This window comes from Neopsephotus bourkii, unplaced genomic scaffold, assembly GCF_033783945.1.
Source record: "Neopsephotus bourkii isolate Nb327-2 ecotype Australia unplaced genomic scaffold, CSIRO-AGI_Nbou_v1 NB_1500, whole genome shotgun sequence".
NCBI lineage: Eukaryota > Metazoa > Chordata > Aves > Psittaciformes > Psittacidae > Neopsephotus > Neopsephotus bourkii.
In genome coordinates, this window is record NW_026901976.1 from 64904 (window position 1) to 87766 (window position 22863).

The window sequence follows — 22863 nt, forward strand, 5'->3', positions numbered from 1 at the left end:
CTGAGCCTCTCACTACAGGAGAGACATTGAGGGGCTGGAGCAGGGCCAGAGAAGGGAATGGAGCTGGTGCAGGGCCTGGAGCCCAAGTGTGATGGGGAAGGGCTGAGGGACCTGGGGGTTCAGTGTGGAGAAGAGAAGGCTCAGGGGGGACCTGATGGCTGCCTCCAACTGCCTGACAGGAGGATGGAGCCAGGAGGGGCTGGGCTCTGCTCCCAGGGAACAAGGGATGGGACAAGAGGAACCGGCCTCAAGCTGCACCAGGGCAGGGTTAGATGGAGCTGAGGAACAATTCCTGCCCCAGAGGGTGCTCAGGCATTGGAACAGGCTGCCCAGGGCAGGGCTGCAGGCACCGGCCCTGCAAGTGTTCACACACCCTCAGTGCCATGGGTTAGAGGTGGCCTTGGCAGGGCTGGGGAATGCTTGGACTTGATGATCTTAAAGGTCTTTTCCAACCTGGTTGATTCTATGATGCTGAGAAACACCATGCACTATAGATGCTCTCAGCAAACCCAGACCTCAGCAGCCTCTGTGTGCACTTACCTGCTTAGAAGCTTCTCCTGCCTGTGCTGGTGCCCCAGGAGCAGCCTCTGGCTTCTTTGCCATTTCTTGAGCATCCTTCAGCTCCTGGCAGTGGGATAGGGCCTGCCTGTGCCAAGAGACAAGACCACTGTGGGACACCCTGACAGATGAAGGCTGCCCAAGCAGCCTGTGGAGAGCAGCACCACCAATGACTACCATGGTGTGAGTGGGAACATTCACTTAGTTACAAGTGACTTAGTTACACGTCCACCAGCACGAGCTCTGCTAAAGCCCTGTTTCAGTTCACATGGCACTTCCATAGAGACAACTGCTCCAATCCAGTGCTCTCACTCCTACGTGCCTTTTGCATCTTGGGAGATACCTAAATGCCGTCGGCCGCTGGGAATCTACAGAACAGCATTTGCAAAGCATCCAGCCCCAGCATCATGTACCTTAACTCCTCAGCGGCTGCTTCCAGGGCTTCATCCTTCTTCTCCACCAGGCTGGACATCCGGGATAGCTTCTCTCGGAGCAGGTTCAGTTCCTGCTCCTGGTGTTTCAACCGGGTCAGGTTCTGCTCCAGTTCCACTTTGTGCTCCTCACTCAGCTCCCCTGGGATACAAGAGCTTTAGGGGTTTCTGGCTGTCTCATTGCCCAGCCATGGGGGATCTGCAGTTCTTGCTGAAATGGATGTGTCCCCTTAGACCTTGCTCTATTAAATCACTGCACAGCCAGCCCCTTTGCATGGACATAGGCCAGAGCAATCACTTGCTATGGTTGTTTCCCTTTGGATTGCAGAACAACAACCTCCCTAAAGCACATGGTGCCCACTGAGGAGTCCCAGTCAAGGCTTAGGATGACTTAGGCGCAAAGGACCCTGCCAGTGGTGTTCTGAGAAAGATACCTCAGTTTGCCCACCCCATCTCCACCTGATTACCTTCACCCCCCATCACCACTACTGCTTAGCCAAGGACAGCTCACTAACCAGAAGGGGATGGACGACAGTGTTGCTTGAGGGTGCCAGCACCTGTTTCCCATTATCTGCATGAGCCCACCTTGCTACTGCCCAGAAGAGGGATGGGAAGGTGGAAACCACGCTTCACTCACCTCTCAGGTCTGTCAGCCTGGCTCTGGTTTCTGCAAGCTCTTTGGTGAGCCCAGTGATGACGGCCTCCTTGGAGAGCAGCGCGTTCTGTGCCCTGAGCAGCTCCTCCCTGAACCTCCTGAGCAAAGGAATCACAGACAGGTAAGAGCTCAGGACAAGCTGCACTCATTCCCCTCAGCTCTCCTGGGGGTATCTGTTCTGAACAAGGCACCACCAGCAAGCGCTGCTTACCGCACACAGCCCTGAGACTCTGCAGCAGGACAAGCCTCCAGCCCAGCCCCCAGTGGTGCCTGGCAAGTGTCACCCTCAAATCCTGCAGGACACAACAGCAATGCCGGTTACTTCTCCATAACACACACGTTTGGCCTGCCTTGCTTCTGATATACACATCTTTTCCTTCATGGGAAGAAGGAGAAGGAATGCCAGATCCTCCTCCTTTGAAGACTGAGGAACACTGGTGCTTCTAACAGTGCTTAAACAGTTCCTCATATCCTTCCTTGGTCAGCAGCTCTTCTGCTTGGGTGCAGCCAAAAGTCTCCTTGCTTTAGAGGGCAAAGAACCCTTCTCCAAGTGAGAAAGCCTTGTCTGTGACCACAGCATGCTATTGCCAATCCCCAAAGCCACAGACAGCAACTCCTTGTGAAACAGCTTCTCCAGGGGCTTCACTGAGCTCGCTCTGCCATAGGCAAACCTCAGATCAATATCATACACAACGCTTTCCATAGCACCAAATGTACTGCTCCCTCCCTATCAGTTTCACATTAACCAAGAAGGTTCCCAGGGCAGATGCTGCAGCTACCTTTCATTTGCTCCACAAGCGCTGTGTGCTCCTCCTCCAGGGTCTTCTGCTGCTCCTTGGCCTCCAGCAGCCTCTCCTCTAAAGCCACAATTGTCAGTGCGTGCTGCTTACTCTGCTCCTTGGATTCCTCTATTTCTCCCTGCAGTTTCTGTTTCTGTAACTCATTCTCCTCCTGCAGGGTCCTGAGCTGCTCGTCCTGCGCCAGCACCCGCTGCTGTAACACCATCTAGGAAACAAGGATGAGTGATGCTGCTTGGAAGCACTGCACGTGTTTGCCTTTGGGATCATGATCCACACCATCTCTCCTGGCTGCTGGTCAGAAAGACAGAGGGAAGGGAAGGCTATCAGGGAAGGGGGAGGCTGCAGCGCCCTGCAGCCGGGGCCCGGAGAAGCCTTCTTCACTGAAAGCACATCCAGCCAAGCCCTCTGCCTGCACACGGTGTTGGACCTACCTCTCGCACTGTGCTTTCCTCCAGCTTCTGCACAGCTTCTTGCAGCTTGCACTCAGCAGCCTCCTGCTCCTTTGACCTTCTTTCTATAGCCTACAGGAGGAGATGAGCAGTAATGAAGGTTCCAAGCTTGCAGGGAGCCTCCTTTCTCTCTGCAGATATGCACTGAGATGTATGTGGGGAGGGAGGGAACCCACAGCCCACTGATGGCCCAGCATGCTCCAGAGCACTTTCAGATGTGCTCATTCCAAGGGTGAGCAGTTCTGCTTTACCTTCCGTGCAGGCCACTGACCTCAGCCATGCTCCTCAGGTGGCTCTCCAGGTCTTGGAGCTTCTTCTGTTCCTCCTCCAGGGATTGTCTGTACTTGCTCTTCTCCTGGGCGACGGCGCTCTCCAGGAGCTGGGGATTGAGAGCCCACAGTTCCAGTATAGGCAAATAACACGCATCATCAGGGAAAAGACCTTGACTCCAAGGAGTAAAGCAGCCAGGAGGGTCCCTGCTCCGATGCAGGGACAAGTTATGAGGGAAAAGCTCAGCAGGACCCAAGGCAACACAGTGAGGGAGAGGATGAGGGAAAGATGAAGTAGAGGTGAAGGAAGAACCGCTTGGCTGCTCCTCACCCACCTCCTTAGAGAACTTGACACTGGGAAACAGCAATTCCAGAGGCAACAGGCACAAAATCACATTAGGAACTATCTTAAAGACACCACGACACACTGTCCCCATTCCATTTACTTGCACTCCATTCACTACAGACAACACAATGCCTTCCTAAGCTCAAGGATCTGGATGGTGCTCCTTGCTTTCTGCTCTTTCCCACTGCTTCCCAGTGGGTACTTTGGGCTCGTGGGACTGCATCCAGATAACTTGAGGCTAAGGACATCCTCTTGCTAGGCAACACTATTACAGACATCTATTCTAGCAGTCATTTTCCTAAGACAAACCAGTGCCCCCCTACCTCCTTGCTCTCCTTGTCCTTCTCCAGCAGAATGTGCTTGATTTTCAGCTGTAGCACTTGCTCATGTTTCGTTTCCAGCTGCTTCGTGTGCTCCTGCAGCAAAGCTGCCTGTGACTCCTGGGCCTTCTCTAACTGTGCCTACAGGGATACAGCAGATACCGAGCTGTGACAGCAAGCACCTTAGGAGCAGGGCAAGACAGAAACCTCCTGCTTATTCACTCACAAACACTTCCATACAGGGATATACTGTCCAGCCTTGCCCTCCTAGGGATACCAACACGCTGACATTTGGCTCCATCTTCACCCTTCCCCTGCATTTACCACACACCCAGAGACCTCACATATTCACAAGTCCCCTTGGTTTATGGACACGTTTCTGTACCTGTAATGTCTGATTCCTCTGGGCAGTTTCCTGACTGGCTTCCACCAATGTCCCAAGAGCAGCCAACAGCCCTGCAAGAGCCAATGGAGTCTCACTATACAAGGTGCTCACACAGCCCATGAGTAGCTCCTGGAGCATCCTCTCAGGCGGGGGGATGCTGCTTGGCCCCTTACAAAAATCACTTTGGCCACTGCTGGCCCTCAATCCCCTCACCTGGTGCTGGAGGTCCATAGACAGCAGGGAGAAGGGATCACCACTAACTTCCCACACAGTCATTCCCGGTGCTCATTGGGACACCCAGCAAACACACGGGACCTGGGTTTCCCTCCCAGGCTAGGGCAGTGGATGTGCTGGTGTCAGAGAGACCCACGGGCAGCAGTTCTGCCTTCCACCCAGCGACCAGTCTGGAGCCCCTCATAGCCCCTTGCTCTGGGATTCAGGCTCAGAGACCCCGTTGGAAAGGCTCCTGGGGCCAGCTGAGGGTTTCCCTGCTTTACTTACGGAGCTGCAGCACATTCCCACCCCTGGAGATGGCTGCTATTGCCGAGACACAGCTGGAAGGCAGCTTGCACAGAGCCCAGGTGCCTGTTCCCAGCCAGAGACTTGTGTTCCTGTCACCCCCCACTGCTGCATCACCCCATCTTCCTTATGGCCGGCACTTCTGCAAGAGCCAAGCCTCGCTCGCTGCTGCACAATGCTCCTGGTGCTGTAATCACCACCCTGGTACCCACAGTGGGCTCACAGCTCCTCCTGCACCCTCAGCAACGGAACACGACCCAGCTCCACTCCACTGCCCCCCAGCACATGGGGCTCTGCACCCCTGTGCAGCAGCACTGTGACAGTGATGCTGCCATGGGAGCAATGCTCGCTGTCCCATGCTGCTTTCAGAGGCATCACTGATCTGCTGCGAGACAACACAGCACAATGTGGGGGACAGACACAGATCTGTGCTGTGTGTGTGAGGGGGTGCTCAGGATTGGAACAGGCTGCCCAAGGCACTGGTGGAATCGCTGTCCCTGGAAGTGTTCCCATTCCCTCAGTGCCATGGGTTACTGGTGGCCTTTGCAGTGCTGGGATACAAGCTGGACTGGATTTAAAGTTCTTTCCCTCCCGCAGCTGCTGTGTTTTCCATGCACCATTCACCTAACACACTCCATGCAACTGCTCTGCCAAACAGAGGCGGCCCAGGAAGGGGCAGACAAAGCAATGTGGAACCTCAAGACAAGGGTTCAGATCTCCGCCAGCACAAGCGTTTCCCATATGCCACTAAGGCAAATCCCACTTTGATGGCATAACCGTGATGTCAGTAGATGGGGTTTGCCCATGCACACATTGCACCTCACAGACACCCCCCCGAGCCCTGTGGGGGTAGGTGACACCAAGCTGGGTGACAGTGCTGCAGGGGTAGGCAACAGGAGCATGCGCGCTGCCTGAGCAGGCTTCTTCGTTGCCCAAACTGCCTGAGATGGGCACCAGCTTGGTGGCCTGGCACCCCCAAGCTCAGCTCACACTGGACTCTCTCTCCTTTATGAGGCTATGGAGGACATCCCACCTGGAGCAGGTTTGTTCCCAGGGCCAGCAGCAGGACACAGACCTTTGTGCAGGTCCATCCCCACGCCAGCCAGGAGCTGCTCTGCTGCCTCCAGCCAGGACAGGAGCACACGGGCCATTTCCACCGCTGCCACGCCAATGGTGGAGATGGAGGGATCCAGGCACACTGCTTCCAGCTTCCCCAGCTCCCCTCGCAGGCTGGCGCTGCTGCAGGACCTGCTCAGCTGAGCCTGGAACAAACGCACCCAGTGACCAAGCTGGATCAATGGGCTGCTGGGGCTCGGCAATGAACACAACAGCCCTGAAAAGCCCTGGGTGCAGCCATGTGAACACTTCTGGGTGACACTTCATGGGGTGATATGGGTTGGTTAATGAGGAAAAGAACATGACCCAGCTTCACTGTGCCGGGCTGCACCCCCAGAGCATGAGCAGCAGGTCAGAGAGGGGATCCTGCCCCTCTGCTCTGCTCTGCGAGACCTCACTTGCAGCACTGTGCACAGTTCTGGTGTCCTCAGCATCAGGACAGGGAGCTGTTGGAGCAAGGCCAGAGGAGGCAACGGTTTGGGAGGCACCTCCCATATGAAAACAGGCTGAGAACATTGGGGATGCTCAGCCTGGAGAAGAGAAGCTGCTTGGAGACCTCAGAGCAGCTTCCAGTGTCTGAAGGGGGTGCAAGGATGCTGGAGAGGGACTCTTCATCAGGGACTGGAGTGACAGGACAAGGGGTGATGGGTTCAGACTGAAACAGGGGAAGGTCAGGTTGGAGATAAGGCAGAAGCTCTTCCCTGTGAGGGTGCTGAGGCGCTGGCACAGGGTGCCCAGAGAAGCTGTGGCTGCCCCATCCCTGGCAGTGCTCAAGGCCGGGTTGGACACAGGGGCTTGGAGCAAGCTGCTCCAGTGGAAGGGGTCCCTGCTCATGGAAGGGGATTGGAAGGGGATGATCTTAAGATCCCTTCAAAACCATTCTATGCTATCCTTGGTGGGAATGACTCCCAGCAGGCTTAGGGGCAGACAAGCTTCTGCAACACCTCGTTTCTTTCCAACTCACACTTTCGGGGCTTCATTCTCATGGATATGGATTGCTCCAAACTGACTGGTGCCCAGACACAGCCTCCCTTTCCTCTGACCTATACTCAAGGCCAAGAAAACTGCCCTGTGTTGCTCATCTCCTGCCAGTTGATCACCAAGATTGAACCTGGAGCTGACCTGGAGCTCCTGCAGGGACTTCTTGAACACCTCGGCGCTTGCAGACACTTCCTTTTCCTTTGCAAGCCTGGAGTTTATTTCCTCTTGCAGACACTTCTCTCTCTCATTACTCCGTTGGCTCTCGTCACAGACCTGTCTGACCTTCTCTATCACCTGGAAAAGCAGAAGGAAGAGGAGAACAAGGCACTATATGAACACCCTTTCCACCTGAGGGACCACCGATTGTCCCAGCGAGCAGCAGTTGGGGCTTGCTGCACACTCTCAGCCTTGTCAGAGCTCTGGCAGAGCCCACTGACCCCATCCAAGCTGGGAGCACAACAAGGATCCTATCTCCTTTGTATCACAGAGCAGTGTTGTTAACTGGGATAGCTGTGGAACAACCTAGGACCTGGAGAGCCTTGGACACTACTAGTATAGATAACAGTCACCGCGACTGTCTCAAGCCATGCCAGGCTTTGAAGGCACCATCTCCATGCACTGGCATCCAAACTCACCTGCTGCTCTGTGATGGCTTTCCCTGCTGCTGCTGGAGAACAGACTCGCATCACTTGGGTCTTGAAGGACTCCAGCTACAGCACAGATGAACAGAGGGGAACAGAAATCACTGATCACTTCTCTCTGCTGCTCCGCTCTGCCCAACCCATCAATGCCAAGGGTGTCCCGGTGTCTGCCATCTCCAACACGAGGCCCCATGCAGGCTCCTGCCCTCCTCCAGACATCCCCTGACAATGTCCTGAATGTCTCCTGCCATCCTTCTACCGCTGTGGGAGGATTCCCATGGCAGAGGACTGGTGCACACTGCACAGGACAGACCGCCTGTGCCAGGCGGACACTGCATCCCACTTCCCAGCAGGGGTTTCCCATGGCTGACACTTGTTTCCTCCTCTGGAACAGCCAGGGCAGGCAGGGGATGCCACCCCCAGCTTCTCTGCAGGAGATGACAACAACCATTCCCACCAGCTTACTGCTTTATGCATTATGTATTGTGCTTTATGCATTGCAGCTGATGCTTCCATAGCCATCCATCCCTGTGCTAACCCACACGGCAGACCCAAAAGCCTCCATCAGTCCTTGGGCTCCGCTCTGCACAAACCCCAGGGTTAGTTTCCAAATGTGCGATCAAACTCCTCAGAGCTTTTTGGGCCTCTCACGGAGTGGGATTCCTAACAAATTCCAGCTAACAGGACTCCACACTGGGGAGCTGGCATCTCCTTGTGTGAAGCACGGCTTTATCCTGGTGATGGAGAGGATGTTACTCTGCAAAGGGCTGTCTCTGCAGAGGCACAGAGGAGGGTTTGCATAGCTCCTGGACAGGAGAACTATGATTACACATAGTATAGTGCATTCCTGTATCCTATTACAGCTTCTACACAAATCCTGTGGATAAGCCTGCCACACTGCATCTGACCACAAGCTAAGCCCCGTGCCAGGGTTTGGTGCTCAGGACTCTCTACCTTTGCCTGCACTGGAGCACCATGACCTTCCCTGTTTGTAACCCCATGGTTTTGCTGCTGCTGCTCCCATCCCTGCTCCCATCCCTACCTGCTGCTTGGCCCGTGCCAGGTCGCTTCTCAGCAGGCGCTCCCTGCGCCCCATCTCCTGCAGCTGCAGAGCTTGCCTGGCCCCGGCTTCCCTCAGCTCCTCCTCAGCCTGCAACAACGAGAGCATTTGCACATCAAAGCAATACCTTGGAATCGCATCCTGAGGACTCCTGCCCCAGCTGCACACTGCTCACATCAGCCGGCTCCAAGCACAGCCTTGCAATAACAGGGGAGCAGCAGCAACCCCTTTGCAGGGGGTGGCTTTGTGGCATCAGACCCTTAAAGCCACTTTTCCGCTTTGGACATCATCCATCCTCAACTTTCTACCCTATGGTCTGCTGCCGGAGCTAGCTTCTCCCACTGGGGTCTGTGGGAGAGCTCTGCCCGCTTGGATCCAGTCTCCATACATCCTGCATTCCCAGGGCTTGCTGCTACCCCACACGACACGTGTGCTCCACCACACACCTCACACCCAGGCTGTTACCTTGGCTTTCTCAGCCAGCTGGCTTCGGATGCTCTCCTGCTCAATGCAGTACTCCCGCATTTCCCCCTGCAGCCTCTCCAGGTCATGCTCCAGCTCCTTGATGCGCTGCAAGAGTCCCGTGATGGTGAGGGTCTCACCAGGGAGGCTGGGCCATTGCCTCTTGGCAGGACTTGAACCAGTAAGCCATACATTTTCCCAATCCATCCCATTCGTGTGCTCTGCAATTTCCTTCTTGCCTATATTTACTTTGCTTTCATCAACTTGCCAGTGGAATTCCACCCTTCTTTCTGACTGCACCCACCTGCCTTGCAATCCAGGGCTACGATTAACGCTTCTCCGGTTCATCATGCACTTTCTCTTACAGGGACCAGATTCAAAACACCTCCCTTAAAATGCCCACTTAATTATTCCCTGGATGATGCTTTCCTGCACTTCTCCTGTGTGCTCCATCACTCCAAATGAATTCAGACTCACATTCTGGCACGCCATTACTTCCCGCTGTCCGAGTTCCTGCTTCATTTCCTCTCGGATTCTAGAGCACTGGAATGAATGGCAACACAGGAAAACACCATCAGGGCAGGCAGATACTGCAGCAAATGTCAACAGGCACTTGAGTGCTAAAGCCAAGCTCTGAGCTTAAATCTTAAGGGAATGGCCAAGTGCCCTTCATGGCCCCATCAAGGCACCACAGCACAAGAGTATCCATGCCTGGAACTGCCTATATGCAACCATCACCATTAAAACATCACCTGGTTGAGAGGAGGAGAAACATCTGCAGGGCATAGCTGACGGGGAGAAATTCCTCTGGCCTTAGAAACGGTAGAACAGGGACAGGGGGAAGGATGCAGGAAAACAAATGCTACCTCAGAGCATCCATAGCTGAACATGACATTAACAGACATTTCCAGGCTGATCACTGGGTCAGAATATGCTTGGCAGCTCGGCATTCAGGGCATCTGCCTGCCCAGAGCACCCTCTCCTGCAAGCCTGTATGTGCAGCTCCTGTCTCACTCTCGATGTTCCTGCATCCACAGAGCAGGGGAAAATGCAGAGGGATGTTCTGGGACACGCTCCCTGCCTCAACACAAGTAGGCTGGGCCACCAGAGCAGGATGCTTACCTGGGAGACCTGGTCCCCCTCCTGCACATAACAGCTTGAGCGCTTAAAGAACCATATAAAGGTTTTGGTTGGAAGGGAGCTTAAAGCTCGTCCAGCTCCAACCCCTGTCACAGGCAGGGACCCCTTCCACTGGAGCAGCTTGCTCCAAGCCCCTGTCCCCTGTGTCCAACCTGGCCTTGAGCACTGCCAGGGATGGGGCAGCCACAGCTTCTCTGGGCACCCTGTGCCAGCGCCTCAGCACCCTCACAGGGAAGAGCTTCTGCCTAAGAGCTCAGCTCAGTCTCCCCTCGGGCAGGTTCAAGCCATTCCCCTTGCCCTGTCCCTATAGGCCCTTGTCCAAGCCCCTCTCCAGCTTTCCTGCAGCCCCTATGGGCACTGGAGATGCTCTAAGGTCAGGCTCCATGGACTTCAGAACCTGCAGCTGACACAACTGTTCCTGCAGCCATGGTCCTTCAACTCAGGACTGGGGTGACAGCTTTCAGAAGGCTGAGAGAACATCACTGAGTGTCCTGGCTTGGGTCTAACGGTTCTGTCTCAAAGAAAAGCAGAGGAACCCGTCCCAAAAAGGCACAGGAGTGCAGAGCACCGCTTTATTTCACATGCAGGATCAGTGCAGGTGGTGTTTCACTTGTACTTCATCCTGCAGAGCAGCACGGAGCCCTGCTGAAAGCTGAGAGCATCACCCAGCACATGCACAGCTGCGACAGCAGCAGCGCTGCTGAAATCACAGCGGGGTTACTCCACACAAGAGCCTTGGGGCATTTCTGCATGGGGGGAAGGTGCCCAAGGGAGAACCTTCAGGTCTGGGCACTCTGATGCCCAATGCTGCAGCCTCCCCATCCCAACTGGGGCAATGGGAGGCAGCACGGCCCCAGCAGCACAGCCCAAAGGCAAATAGAGTTGGGGTCACTTCTCAGCTCTGAACAGCTCCCTCCTGGAGAAGACAACGCGGCTTTCTAGCAACTTCTGCTGCTGCCCCTTGCTGTTGCCAGGAGATGGGCACCTGCATGGAACCCTCATGGAACCCTGATGTCACAGTGATGCTGGAGAACTTGAGGGGCTGCTGGGGCCACACCCCTTCAGTCTGCTGAGCAGCAGGACCCAGCCTGGCTGCTCAGGGGACATTCGGTGACAAGTTCAGGAGCCAAGTGATGAGAGAGACCTCTTCAGGGGAGGCATCCTCAGCTTGGGCCATGCCCCAAAGAGGTGACACGGGAGCACCTTGGGCTGCTGCCACCGCACCTCCTGCAAAAGAAAACTCCTTCAGGGTTTGCCTGATGAACCCTGGGCCCTGACCATGCAATTTTGTGTTTCAGAGACCTCCGCACCCGAGTCCTTCCCGGTTGCCCTATGGAACCTCATCTCCGGCTTCCAGTACCGCTCCATCTGGTGGGGCGACAATGGGAGCTGCGTGGTTATTGCGGATAACCTGTTTGAGATTGAAGTTCTCAGCAGGAGGGAAGAACGCAGGGCCCTCAATGCTGAGAGCCTGAATGAATTCATCGACCGCCTGCACCTCCACGGCTTTCGTAAGATGGAGGAGGATGCACCTGTGGACATCTCCATCAGGATGCTGCGGGCATTAGCAGCAGCAGGGCCTGCTCTGGGACAGGTACGTTGGTTCCTCCATGCACAAAAGAACCCTCAATCACCTTGGGGCAGCTGCTCAGTGCTGACAAGATACAGGGCAGCACCACCATTATTCCCAACAGGCCCATGCCACACTCAGGTGCTCTAAATGAGACCTGTTTGGGTTTCTCCATTGGATTTTAGGCTTTTGAAGCCCCTACACTTCTCTGCTCCCAGCAGCTGGAACACAAGGGTGGTTCTGACTGACCAAAACTCTACCCTACCATTGCATTCAGCCAAAACAGCTGAGGTTTAAAATGCCCCACAAAGTCCTTTGGAACACCCGCGTTTGCCTTTTCCGATGCAGATGCCGAGTTACCGGCTCTCTGTCTCTCTCCCTTGCACCCATGCCAACTGACTCCTCTCCTTTGCATTCTGTAGCTGCTCTTCTACTACCACCCCTACTTCCAGCGGGATTACCCCAACCTCACCAAGATCGAGAGGATGGCAGAAAGCGCCATGGAGCGCCTGAGAGCGGCCGCTGCAGCCCCCCCGAGCACCAAGCAGAGAAGACGCCAGCGCGGTGCTGAGCCTGGTGCAGGAGCTGCAGAGGAGCAGCACAACACCCAGCCCTCTGCAGCCACCCGCTCCACCCGCACCAGGCGCGGGGCTGCTGCATCCAGGGGCCCCTCTGCCCCAAAACGTAGGCGGAGGTAGAGGGAGAACAGCCATAGAGTAGAGATACAGGTTAGTATAGGAGTAAGTTACTGTTGTTGTTGGGGTTTCAATAGGTTATAGGTTAGTATAGGAGTAAGTTACTGTTGTTGTTGGGGTTTCAATAGGTTATAGGTTACTATAGGGGTAAGCCGTTCTGTTGTTTGTTGTTCTCTGCAATATTCTTTTCTTACAATCATAGAATTATAGGATAGTTGTAGTTTAGTTTAGTTTAGTTGTAGAATAGTTAGGGTTGGAAAGGATTTCAAGAGCTTCCAGCTCCAAGCTCCCTGCCATGGGCAATGACACTTCAGAGCACACCATGGCTCCCAAGGCTCTGCCCCACCGGGATCTGAACACTGCCAGGGATGCAGCATTTACCACTTCCCTGGGCACCCTGTGCCAGCGCCTCAGCACCCTCACAGGGAAGAATCTGCCTCATTCCTCAACTGAACTGCTGCTGTTCCAGTGCAGACCCATCACCCCTTGTCCTGTCGCTGCAGTCCCTGATGAAGGATCCCTCTCTGGCACCCTTGGAGCCCCCTCACACACTGGGAGCTGCTCTGAATAAACATTTCTGATACAAATGGCATCATTTCCCATCAATAAAAGCTGCCGGGTGCTGTCTCTGCAGTCTCACAGTCGCTGTCTCCACACCCAGGCCGGGGGTTGCCTTCAGGGACATGAAGGGTTTGGCTCCAGCCACAAAAGCCAAAGGTCCCAGTTCAATGGCAGAGGCCCTGCCCGTGCTGCTCTGCAAGGCAGGGGAGCACAGGAGCAGCCTGGCTGCTCGGCTTCTCCTCTGCACCTTGAAGACCACCTCAAAGCTCCTCCAGCTCCAACCCCTGCCACGGGCAGGGGACCCCTTCCACTGGAGCAGCTTGCTCCAAGCCCCTGTGTCCAACCTGGCCTTGAGCACTGCCAGGGATGGGGCAGCCACAGCTTCTCTGGGCACCCTGTGCCAGCGCCTCAGCACCCTCACAGGGAAGAGCTTCTGCCTAAGAGCTCAGCTCAGTCTCCCCTCGGGCAGGTTCAAGCCATTCCCCTAGCCCTGTCCCTACAGGCCCTTGTCCCAAGCCCCTCTCCAGCTTTCCTGCAGCCCCTTTAGGTTCTGTGTCCACAGAAGTTGAGGATATCACACTCTGAGCACACCGCACTCAGGGTGACTGAGCTTGAACAGAGATCTAGGACCCACGCAACTCATCCTGCTCGCAGCAATTTATCTGCTTCAAAGGACCTCACGTTTGACTATGAGCTGCCTAAGCAGAGTGTGGCCAGTCCAGGGACCCAGCAACATCCACCTATGGTCATGTCAAGCTCATGTGAAATGAAAAGAGCACATCACCCCCTTGCCACCAGTTAAAGGGCTGCTCCTCAGCAAAGCAGGGCACATCATTCATCTTTGGAGCACTGCTCTACACTCATTATGCAGATGCTGCAGCTCTGTCAGCTGAGGAGGGAGCTGCAAACACAGAGAAACAACCTGCTGTGTTTAAAGGGGGAAAACAGGCTGGGCCAGAGGGAGCCACATGAAGGGGTTTCCATGGCTCCTCAGGAGGATCTTGGCACAAGCACTTCAGGAGTACAAACAGCTCCTGTGCTCACAGGAATCCAGGGCACACAGCACCTGAATGCAGAACAAGGAGAGGGATTCAGCTGGGGAAGGTGACCCTGCTCTGGGTCCCCATCACAGCAGGGCCAGAGGTACAGCTCTGCACCCTCCATGTGCACACAGCCAGGACCCTTGGCTTACAACTGCCCTAAGAAATACCCGCACTGCTACGACAGGGAGAAGTGTGACCCTTCTCAGCTTTCCCATGTTAACCCCTATGTGAGTCATGCTGTCAACCTGGGCAGAAAGCATTGCCAGATGATTGTCCTTCGCTCTGCTCTCCTTCTTCACTTTCTCAGCCTCTTGCTGGAGCTGCTGGATTTTCTGCTCCTTCCCAGCAATCTCCCTTTGCAGGCTGGTCACCAGGCCTGGGAGAACATAGAACATAGGTTACCCAAGAGCATCCCTGCCAAAACCCCTGAGCATCCATCCTCCCTCCTCAGCCTTGGCAAGCGGGCCCAGCTTTTGGCATGCTGTGTTGGACACTGCTCTTTGACTAGCAAACTAGTTAGTTAAAGAGTCACTAACAAGTCGCTAACATCACTAGCAAGTTCCCTGGGGCCTCACAGCACATACTCCCAGAGGGATGAGCAGCTTCTAGGGATTCCTGTTTGCTGCTTGGCTCTATCAGACCCACGTCTCTGACACCTCCTCCCTGCCAAGAGCCCATACTGCTCCCTTATCTCCGCCAGTGCAACCAAGCAGAGCACTTGTGATTCTCATCTGAATACATTACAAAAGCCAATGCTTTGTGCACCAACTGCATTCCTTGTGCCTGATAAAGGCAGGGATAGAAGCCATTGGGAAAGGCTTCTGGTTTGGGGTGGCCTTTGCAGCCACATGCAGACCCACAGCAGCTTGGGGATCAGGTCTCCCCACCAGTGTGCATGGCAGCCCTTAAACAGCATCACTTTCAGCCTCCCCTCATCACCACATGAGGCTGTTTTCCCCTACCAGGGTGCTTGGTCCCATCACTCCCTGCCTATGATCCCCACCCTGTCCCTTGCTCCAGGGGCACTTGTCACATCAGACACCATCCACAACACTCACTGAGCTTCAGGACTCAAAAACCAGGTCAGAAGGCTTCTGTGGGTCACTAGAAATCATTTGCCAGGGCTCACTCATTCTCAAGAGCCAGTCCCAAACGGCTTCATGCTCCTCCCGAGCCCCAGGGACATGATACCTGTAGTCAAAGAGTGGTCCCGCTTCAACTTCTCGCTTTCTTTCTGCAGCCTCCCAATCTCCAGGTCTCTTTCACGGAGGGAATGGCTGAAAACCTGGCTCGAACCCTTCTCGAGGTTGCTGAGCTGCAAAACACAGATTTGCCCATGTTCCTTGGCAGGCCATTTCCTACCTGTTATCCAGGCTCCCAGGTCTGACGGGTTACTCTTCAGCATCTCTGAGTAACTCTCAGCAGTCACTGCCTCAAACAGGGTCACCTTAGATTCAGTCCAGAGAAAGGGAAGCTGCTGGGAAGACAGGCACCGCACAGCATCTCACCTCTGTGCAGCCACAGCAGAGATGCCAACCGCAACCCAGAATTCCACCACCTTTCCTCTGCCAGGAACCTGCTTTCAGCAAAAGCTCCTCTTCACAACAGGGTGTTATTCAGTACCTGTTCCCTCAAGGCTCTGATCAGCTCTGCTTTGGCTTCCAGCTCTCGCTCAAAGGCAAGCAGCTTCTGGGTCAGCTCCACCTCGTTCCTTGCTGCCACCTGAGACAAGGTCTTTGCCATCGCTGCAATCTCCTCCTGCAGATCTCTTATTGCTGCATCTTTCTGCTTCGGTTCTGTTTCCAAACCAGAGAGGGGACCCATCTCCTCCTTCTCACCCTGTGGGGAGATTAAGGGTGCCATCTGCCTGCCTGGAGCTACCACAACACCAGCGGGGACCAACTCCTGGCCACCAACCACATGAGACCTGCTCGCCCTGGCTGTGCCCACATCCTCTATCCACACATCAGTCCCATCCAGGAGAGCAGACTCTGCAGGGACTCGGGATTGGACACACAAGCATTAGCCAAGGTTCTGCTAAGGACCAGGACAGGGTCGGCACCCCTCACACCCTCCCCAGCATCACCTTTGACAGTGGAACAGACTCCACAACTCGTTCAAGTTGTAAAGTAGGTATGCTTTATCCAGCTGAAGGCGCACGGGGGATTGGTCCTCCAAAAGGCATGCGCACCTCAGTGCCCTTTTCCTTCTACATTTATCCTGTAAAGTCCTACATATGTATTAAGTTGCACAATACGCCTATACATATTTATACTCTATTCCTGCTTCGTATTATAAGGAGCTAAAAGGCGCTCCACGCATGCGCAGTGCCTCCTGCTGGTCTTGGGCAGGGGTCTTCAGATGAAGTAAGTAGTCTTCCTCTTGTGGGTAGGGGTCTTCAAGATGAAGTAAATGAGTCTGCCTCAGGCTTGAACTTTTTACCTCTGCTCCTCACGCATGCTCTTTAGGAGCTGGATGGGTCTGGTCTATGTCCAACTGGTTTAATGAGCTATTCCCTTCGTTAGGAAGCTTTATCTTAGTACTGCCTGATAAGGCATCTGCTGAGCTTGTCAAACAAGCTATGACTTAAGCAGTACCCCCTTGTACAACCCCCCTGTACATTTTATCTAACCCCCTTGTACAACCCCCCTGTACATTCTATTTCACCCCCTTGTACACAATAGGCCACATCAGTTTCAATCTTCACCTTCTCTTCTGTATCCTGAGCTCCCAGGGAAGGGGCTCTCCCCATGCGGCTCACACCATCACTCAAGATGCTGCTTGAGACTGGAAAAGAGCAAATGTGATGGCAACAAACATCAGCATGAGCAGGTAGAAGTAATGTTTCTTGCAGCATCACTCTCACTAGTCTCAAAACTACTGTAAGGCAGTGACTAGTTTACACTTGTGGGTCACAACCAGCAGAGAAACCAACTATTTGGCACTAAAAAGACAATCAGAATGCAAACAGTCTGCACAATAGCGAGGCATAATACATCTCTCTGAACCAAAAATGCCTCAAAGGCAGCAGCTTCATTTCTGTACCTTCACTGCAGGTTCAAGATCTGCCTGTGCAGTGATGCTGCTGGGACTGCACAGTGCTCTGGGGCACCAGTGGTACTTCAACATACCACAATTGACTTTGCATTCATAGAATCCCACACTGGTTTGTGCTGGAAGGGACCTCACAGCTCCTCCAGCTCCATCCCCTGCCATGGGCAGGGACCCCTTCCACTGGAGCAGCTTGCTCCAAGCCCCTGTGTCCAACCTGGCCTTGAGCACTGCCAGGGATGGGGCAGCCACAGCTTCTCTGGGCACCCTGTGCCAGCGCCTCAGCACCCTCACAGGGAAGAGCTCAGCTCAGTCTCCCCTCGGGCAGGTTCAAGCCATTCCCCTTGGCCTGTCCCTACAGGCCCTCGTCCCAAGCCCCTCTCCAGGTTTCTAGCACATTTCTTGTATTACTTATGACTCTTCAAAAGACTCAACCCTAAACCAGGAAAACCACTGGACTCTGTATGAAGCCGTAACAAACTCCATGTGCAGCAAGAGCCTTGCTCTCCAGCTGCACTCTTCACCCACTCCCTGCCTCTGCTCCATCACCATTTCATATATGATTTTCAGAAGCATATCAACTACAGACCTCGTTTAAAGCTCCAGCACTCAAGACAGCCAGAAACTGTGCTTCAAAGCAGACAAAAACACCACTTTAATCAGGAGATGGAAATAGGTGCATGAATCACCAGTGCAGAGAGAGTTAGTCATCACACACGAGGAAAAAGGAAGAGGAAAAGTCCCTTTCAGCTGCAGGGGCAACGGCATTCCCCTTTGCATCTCACAGCTCGTTGCTTTACCAACCCAAATGTCACCGAGCACCACATCATGGATCTCCACTGGACAAGGGCTCACACCCAGTAGCTGACAATGCTCAGACCACAGCTGCCACCACTCACATCAACTCCACTCAATATTAAGCTGCTCAGAGAGGACACCAGGCTATAAACCACCATGGTTGCATCAGGGAGTACCTGGCCTCACTGCTGAGGTCCTGCTGAAAGCATCCAGCGAGACGGTGGTGGCCACGCTCCGAGCCCAGGCGCTCCTGGGTCGCTTCCACAGCAGTGGATGGGACACAGGGCTGGTAGCTCCGGGAGCCCATCTGCCTGGAGAGCCAGGGGGATGCTGCCACTGCAGCAAGGGGAGCTGGGCAGGAGATGCAGGAGTCGAGGCTCTGGGCTCTGCAACTGCCTGGACCTGCCCAGTCCACCCTGTGCGATGCTTCTTGGGGAGATCAGACACCTACGGTGGAAAAGACAGCGTTATCAGCAAGGCTCTGTGAACGTTATTAGCCCTAAACCCTGGCACTGAGCTGAGGTGAAGCACAATTTTAGTCCTTTCCCATTTCCATTCCCCAAGGGTCAGATTTAGCTCAGGAAGCCCAAATGCTTTGCTGGAATGCAACTGAAATACTGGGTTTTGCTGCTTTTGGAGCTCTTCCCTTCCTCTCTTGATCTGACAACCATAACTGTCCACATCATTTGCAGAACCTGGAAGCCCTCGTTCCATACCTCTCCTGCTTCACAGCTCCTACCCTGCCAGTTCTCCAGTTTTCTGTGCTGATCTAAAGCTTCTCATGGCACTCCTACCTTGCCATTGCATTTATCAGCCCTTACACAGGGCCTTGCATGTTGCTATTTGCTGTCCTCCTTACGAGCAGAGCTTCCGCCACCAAGGTCTCCTACATTGCTTACATGTAGCCTTCAATTACAAAGGCTGAACATGGCCTTGGACCTGGCCTGGAGGCAGAATTCCATCACCCAGCTCTTCTCCCACTACTCCAGCACCTGCAATGCCCCTGTGGGCACTCGTTCTGCGCTCCAGGGTACCGCAGGGATGGGACTCCTCTCTGGGTGCTGCTCATCTTCACAACATCGTGAGTTCCTCTCACACTGCTGGAAATGAGAGAGGCCTCCCTGTGTCAGAACCACAAACGCTTCACAGGGTGCAGTGCTGAGGTGATGCACTCTGCAGTCAGCAGGCTCAGGCTTCAAAGCTGTTCCACCAGAAGAAGATCACAAAGCCCAGAGCAATGCACAAGTACCCCCAGGGCTTCCTCTGTGTCACTCTTCAAAACTACTGCTCTGTGTGCATCCTACACACACGCTCTCAGAGATTACAGTGCTCCCTCCTCCAGCACTGACCAGTTTCACCCAACCAGGGCTGGCACTCCACTGCCCTGGCTTCATCCTGCACCTGAGCATCTTCTATAGTTCTCTTGGCCAGCTTTGGGGGCAGGAGGTCTGTTTGCTGTGCTGGGATTCTCGCTGGGACCTCCAAAACTGCGTATCTGGATGTACAGGCTCCAAGTGAGTTTTCTTTGCTGGGAGACCAGGCTCCATGACTCCTCACTACCAGGCACATCACACACACATATTCTTGGGCTCTTATTATCTATTTCCTTGGCTTCCTCAAGAGCCCAGATAATAAAACCAACACCAGAACTCACCAACCCTTAACTGTTTGATAACCCAAAGGCTCAACAACCTCCACAGACAGTTATTGTCCTGGAGACCGCAAACTGCCACTGTGTTCGACCACGTTCCTTCCCAGCTGACAGCTGCTTTGCAATCCCTTGCATGCCAAAGCCGCTGTGATGCCTTGGCCCTGCTGCACAGACCATGACAGCTCCAGTTACACACGCTGCTGCCAAGCAAAGCATCCCTCAGGGCTGGACCTTTTCTCTTGCTCTAAAGGTTTGATCTGAAGCTCATCTCCTCTGTCAGGAAGCAGCTTTTGAGGAGACATAAAATGCAAATAGAGGGGGAAAAAAAAAAAAGGAAAAAAAAGAATTTTCCACACCTCCGCTTGCTCATGTCCAGCTTTCAGCCTGGGAATCCTCTCCCTTTTCCTTTTCCCTAATAAACTGCCTGAGTTTCTTCAGCAGAGGGAGCTCAAGCTTTTTATTCCTCCCCTTCCATCTTTGCCAAGGATCATGGAATCCCAGCCTGGTTTGGGTTGGAAGGGACCTCACAGCTCCTCCAGCTCCAACCCCTGCCACCGGCATTGACCCCTTCCACTGGAGCAGCTTCCTCCAAGCCCCTGTGTCCAACCTGGCCTTGAGCACTGCCAGGGATGGGGCAGCCACAGCTTCTCTGGGCACCCTGTGCCAGCGCCTCAGCACCCTCACAGGGAAGAGCTTCTGCCTTATCTCCAACCTGAACTTCCCCTGTTTCAGTCTGAACCCGTCACCCCTTGTCCTGTCACTGCAGTCCCTGATAAACCAGACGAGCCTGGGAGCCTGTTCCTGCTCTCTGGGCAGCAGCTCCCATCCTTACCTGGGCAGCCCCATCCACCACCAGCTCAAAGGCTGCTCCCCCCTTGCCGAAGCACAGGACATCGCCCGGGCTCACTCTCACTGCTGCATTTTGGACCTGGCAGCCGTTGATGAAGGTGCCATGGGGGGAGTTGAGGTCCTGAAGGCAGAAACTGTTGTCCGAGGCAGTGAATTCCAGGGCTGCGTGATGCTGGGCTACACCTGCAGACTGGCAACCAAGAGGCAAGCAAGAGAAACCTGATGGAATGCAGCTCTGCTCTGGCTACTCATTTGCAATGTCCCCTCTTCTTGCTGGATACCCAGCACAGGCAGGCTGGAAGCCCTTATGCTTTGCACTGGTGACCACAGTGCAGAGAATCATAGAATGGTTTGGGTTGGAAAGGACTTTAAATCACCCAGTTCCAGCCCCTGCCATGGGCATCCTGCTCCCCGCTTCCAAATCCCCACTCATTTACACCACTCGGCTTCCTTGCCCCTACCTGCAGGACGATGTCGGACCCTTCGTGCCGGCCGATGGTTGTGGTGTGTGCTTTCAGCTGAAAACAGCCCTCTGAGCTCCTTAGGAAGGCTCTCATCATCCAGCCCCTTCACCTTGCACTCAAAACAACTCCTCCTTCAGCAATCCCCATCCAACACACGCAGCTGAGCACAGAACCCCTTCCCCAAGTCACACACTAGAAATCACACAAAATCAACCCAAAGGCAGCCCTGCTCCAAGCTGCCCAGAGCCTCGCAGTAGCCTTGGAAACCTCGGCCCCGCGGAGCTGCTGCTTCCTGCCTGTGTTTGCTCTTTGTTTTGCTTGAGCTGGTTTTTTCCTCCTCCTTTGCCCAAGCAACTGACCCAGCAGCACAACACAGCCCTGCGCCGGCGTTCCCTGCCGGCCTGTGACACACATGGGAATGGATGTTCCCATGCATCACACAGCTCCCAGGGCTGCGCAGCCTGACAGGACATTGCTGTTCCTCCTCCCCGCTTTTATTTAGGAGTTATTAATTGCCAGGGTGGACACAGGGGCTTGGAGCACCCTGCTCTAGTGAGAGGGGTCCCTGCCCGTGGTACGGGGCTGCAACTGGATGAGCTTTCAGGTCCCTTCCAACACAAACCGGTCTATGGTTCTTGTGCACGCATACACAAGCAGGGCTTGGAATAAAGGAGAGCTGCACACAGAACACATGCAGGAGAACAGGTAGTGAGTCCTGGAAGATTTTACCATGCTTCATTTTGAGGCAGAAGCAGCAGGTTTCACACAGAACTCTGCAAACTCTACTTGAGCACATGCCTCAATGTTGGCTTCCACTACCAGCATTTCCATCCCTTAATCTCCTTCCAAGTGCTTTCCCTTCAATAGAGCAGCTGAGGTTTTCTAGCCCCAGTCCACCTGCAGCAGAACACTATGTGTTTCCTCAGTTGCATTAATACCAGGTCCTGTGGGTTGACATGGAAAACAAGTTACCCTCCAGAGATACTGCTCCAAGATCTACGGGCAACCTTACACACCACACGGGGAAGCACCGACCATACCAGCATGGGTCGTTGAGAGCACTCGCACTTCCCAGCATCCCACATCTCCCTCTGCTTTCCAAATCCCATTGAAGGACGAGTATGCAAGAGGCAGGAGATGCTCATTAGCTATTTGGGCAGTTTTGGCATAATGACTGCATTAGTCACAGCCTGTTTCACTGCAGTCACTGTACTTGACACCAGTTTTCCAGCTCTTTTCCTACACGAGACGCTGGGAAAGATGCTGCTTGTGCCACTCAGTTTCATTCAACAGGACATTCTGGAAAAGAAGCTCGACGAAACCAATGACTCAGACAAGAAGCTTCATTTTATGAACCCAGATTTCCCAAGAGAACTCTTAGGGTTGCATTTCTTCACCAGGGAAAGAGGACCTCGTGCCTTGCCTCCCACCAGAGACAGGATCTTAGGGGCACATGTGCCTGGGAGACAGCTTCCAAGGACCTGCACCACCTCTGCAACCTTTCAACAAGAACAACATGGGAATCCCCCAGATCTCAAATCCCAGACTGCTTTGAGTTGGAAGGGACCTTAAAGCTCACCCAGCTCCAACCCCCTGACATGGGCAGGGACATTCTTCCACTCCCTGAAGCCAGGTTACATTCTGCTACTGATTTCCTTCCCTTTAGTACAGAAGCCCCTTGGTCAACGATGTTATTGTGCCCATCTGAGATCATGCCTTGGGGCACAGGAAAGTGAAAATCCTGCTACATGACAACAGAAATGAAGAGATGCAACGTGAAAGAACAGCTCATGAGAGAAACTGCCAGATGGGTTTGGGCCACCATTTCCCCTTTATCTTCATTCTGGTCAACCACACTGCCAAGTCAAGCTCTGCTCTACAATCTAACTACATCAACATCAGCATCACCCCAGCAAAGCCACATGGTACCAGCAGCAAGAGGCAGAGGGCAGACTGGCTACACCAACACCAGCTAAACATCCGTGGGAGATCCTGCTTTCCACCCACACCATCAACATTCAGACCATATGAGGGAACCCTTGGCTGAAC

At 54.1% G+C, this 22863-nt stretch overlaps 1 protein-coding gene across 3 annotated transcripts in view; it reads right to left on the reverse strand.

Annotated features, from left to right (window-relative positions):
* LOC133220984 (EF-hand domain-containing protein D2-like) overlaps positions 1–21219 on the reverse strand; it is a 39322-nt gene extending 18103 nt beyond the window's left edge. Inside the window, exons 1-22 of one of the 3 annotated variants that reach the window (XM_061369497.1) lie at positions 20812–21178; positions 20334–20540; positions 18027–18297; positions 16691–16788; positions 15625–15828; positions 15193–15316; positions 14247–14377; positions 9470–9535; positions 8996–9100; positions 8513–8620; positions 7465–7539; positions 6971–7123; positions 5808–5994; positions 4214–4284; positions 3832–3969; positions 3165–3272; positions 2876–2965; positions 2424–2649; positions 1856–1937; positions 1627–1742; positions 972–1131; positions 541–646 (exon numbers count right to left, since the gene is read on the reverse strand). In XM_061369497.1, the coding sequence (XP_061225481.1) occupies positions 541–646; positions 972–1131; positions 1627–1742; positions 1856–1937; positions 2424–2649; positions 2876–2965; positions 3165–3272; positions 3832–3969; positions 4214–4284; positions 5808–5994; positions 6971–7123; positions 7465–7539; positions 8513–8620; positions 8996–9100; positions 9470–9535; positions 14247–14377; positions 15193–15316; positions 15625–15828; positions 16691–16788; positions 18027–18297; positions 20334–20540; positions 20812–20910 (2925 nt within the window). In that variant the 5' untranslated portion in view covers positions 20911–21178. Of the gene's footprint in view, positions 1–540; positions 647–971; positions 1132–1626; positions 1743–1855; positions 1938–2423; positions 2650–2875; positions 2966–3164; positions 3273–3831; positions 3970–4213; positions 4285–5807; positions 5995–6970; positions 7124–7464; positions 7540–8512; positions 8621–8995; positions 9101–9469; positions 9536–14246; positions 14378–15192; positions 15317–15624; positions 15841–16690; positions 16789–18026; positions 18298–20333; positions 20541–20811 lie in introns of all 3 variants that reach the window. The other 2 variants (XM_061369498.1, XM_061369499.1) reach the window with 2 other exon arrangements.
* Between the last annotated feature and the right edge of the window lie 1644 nt (positions 21220–22863).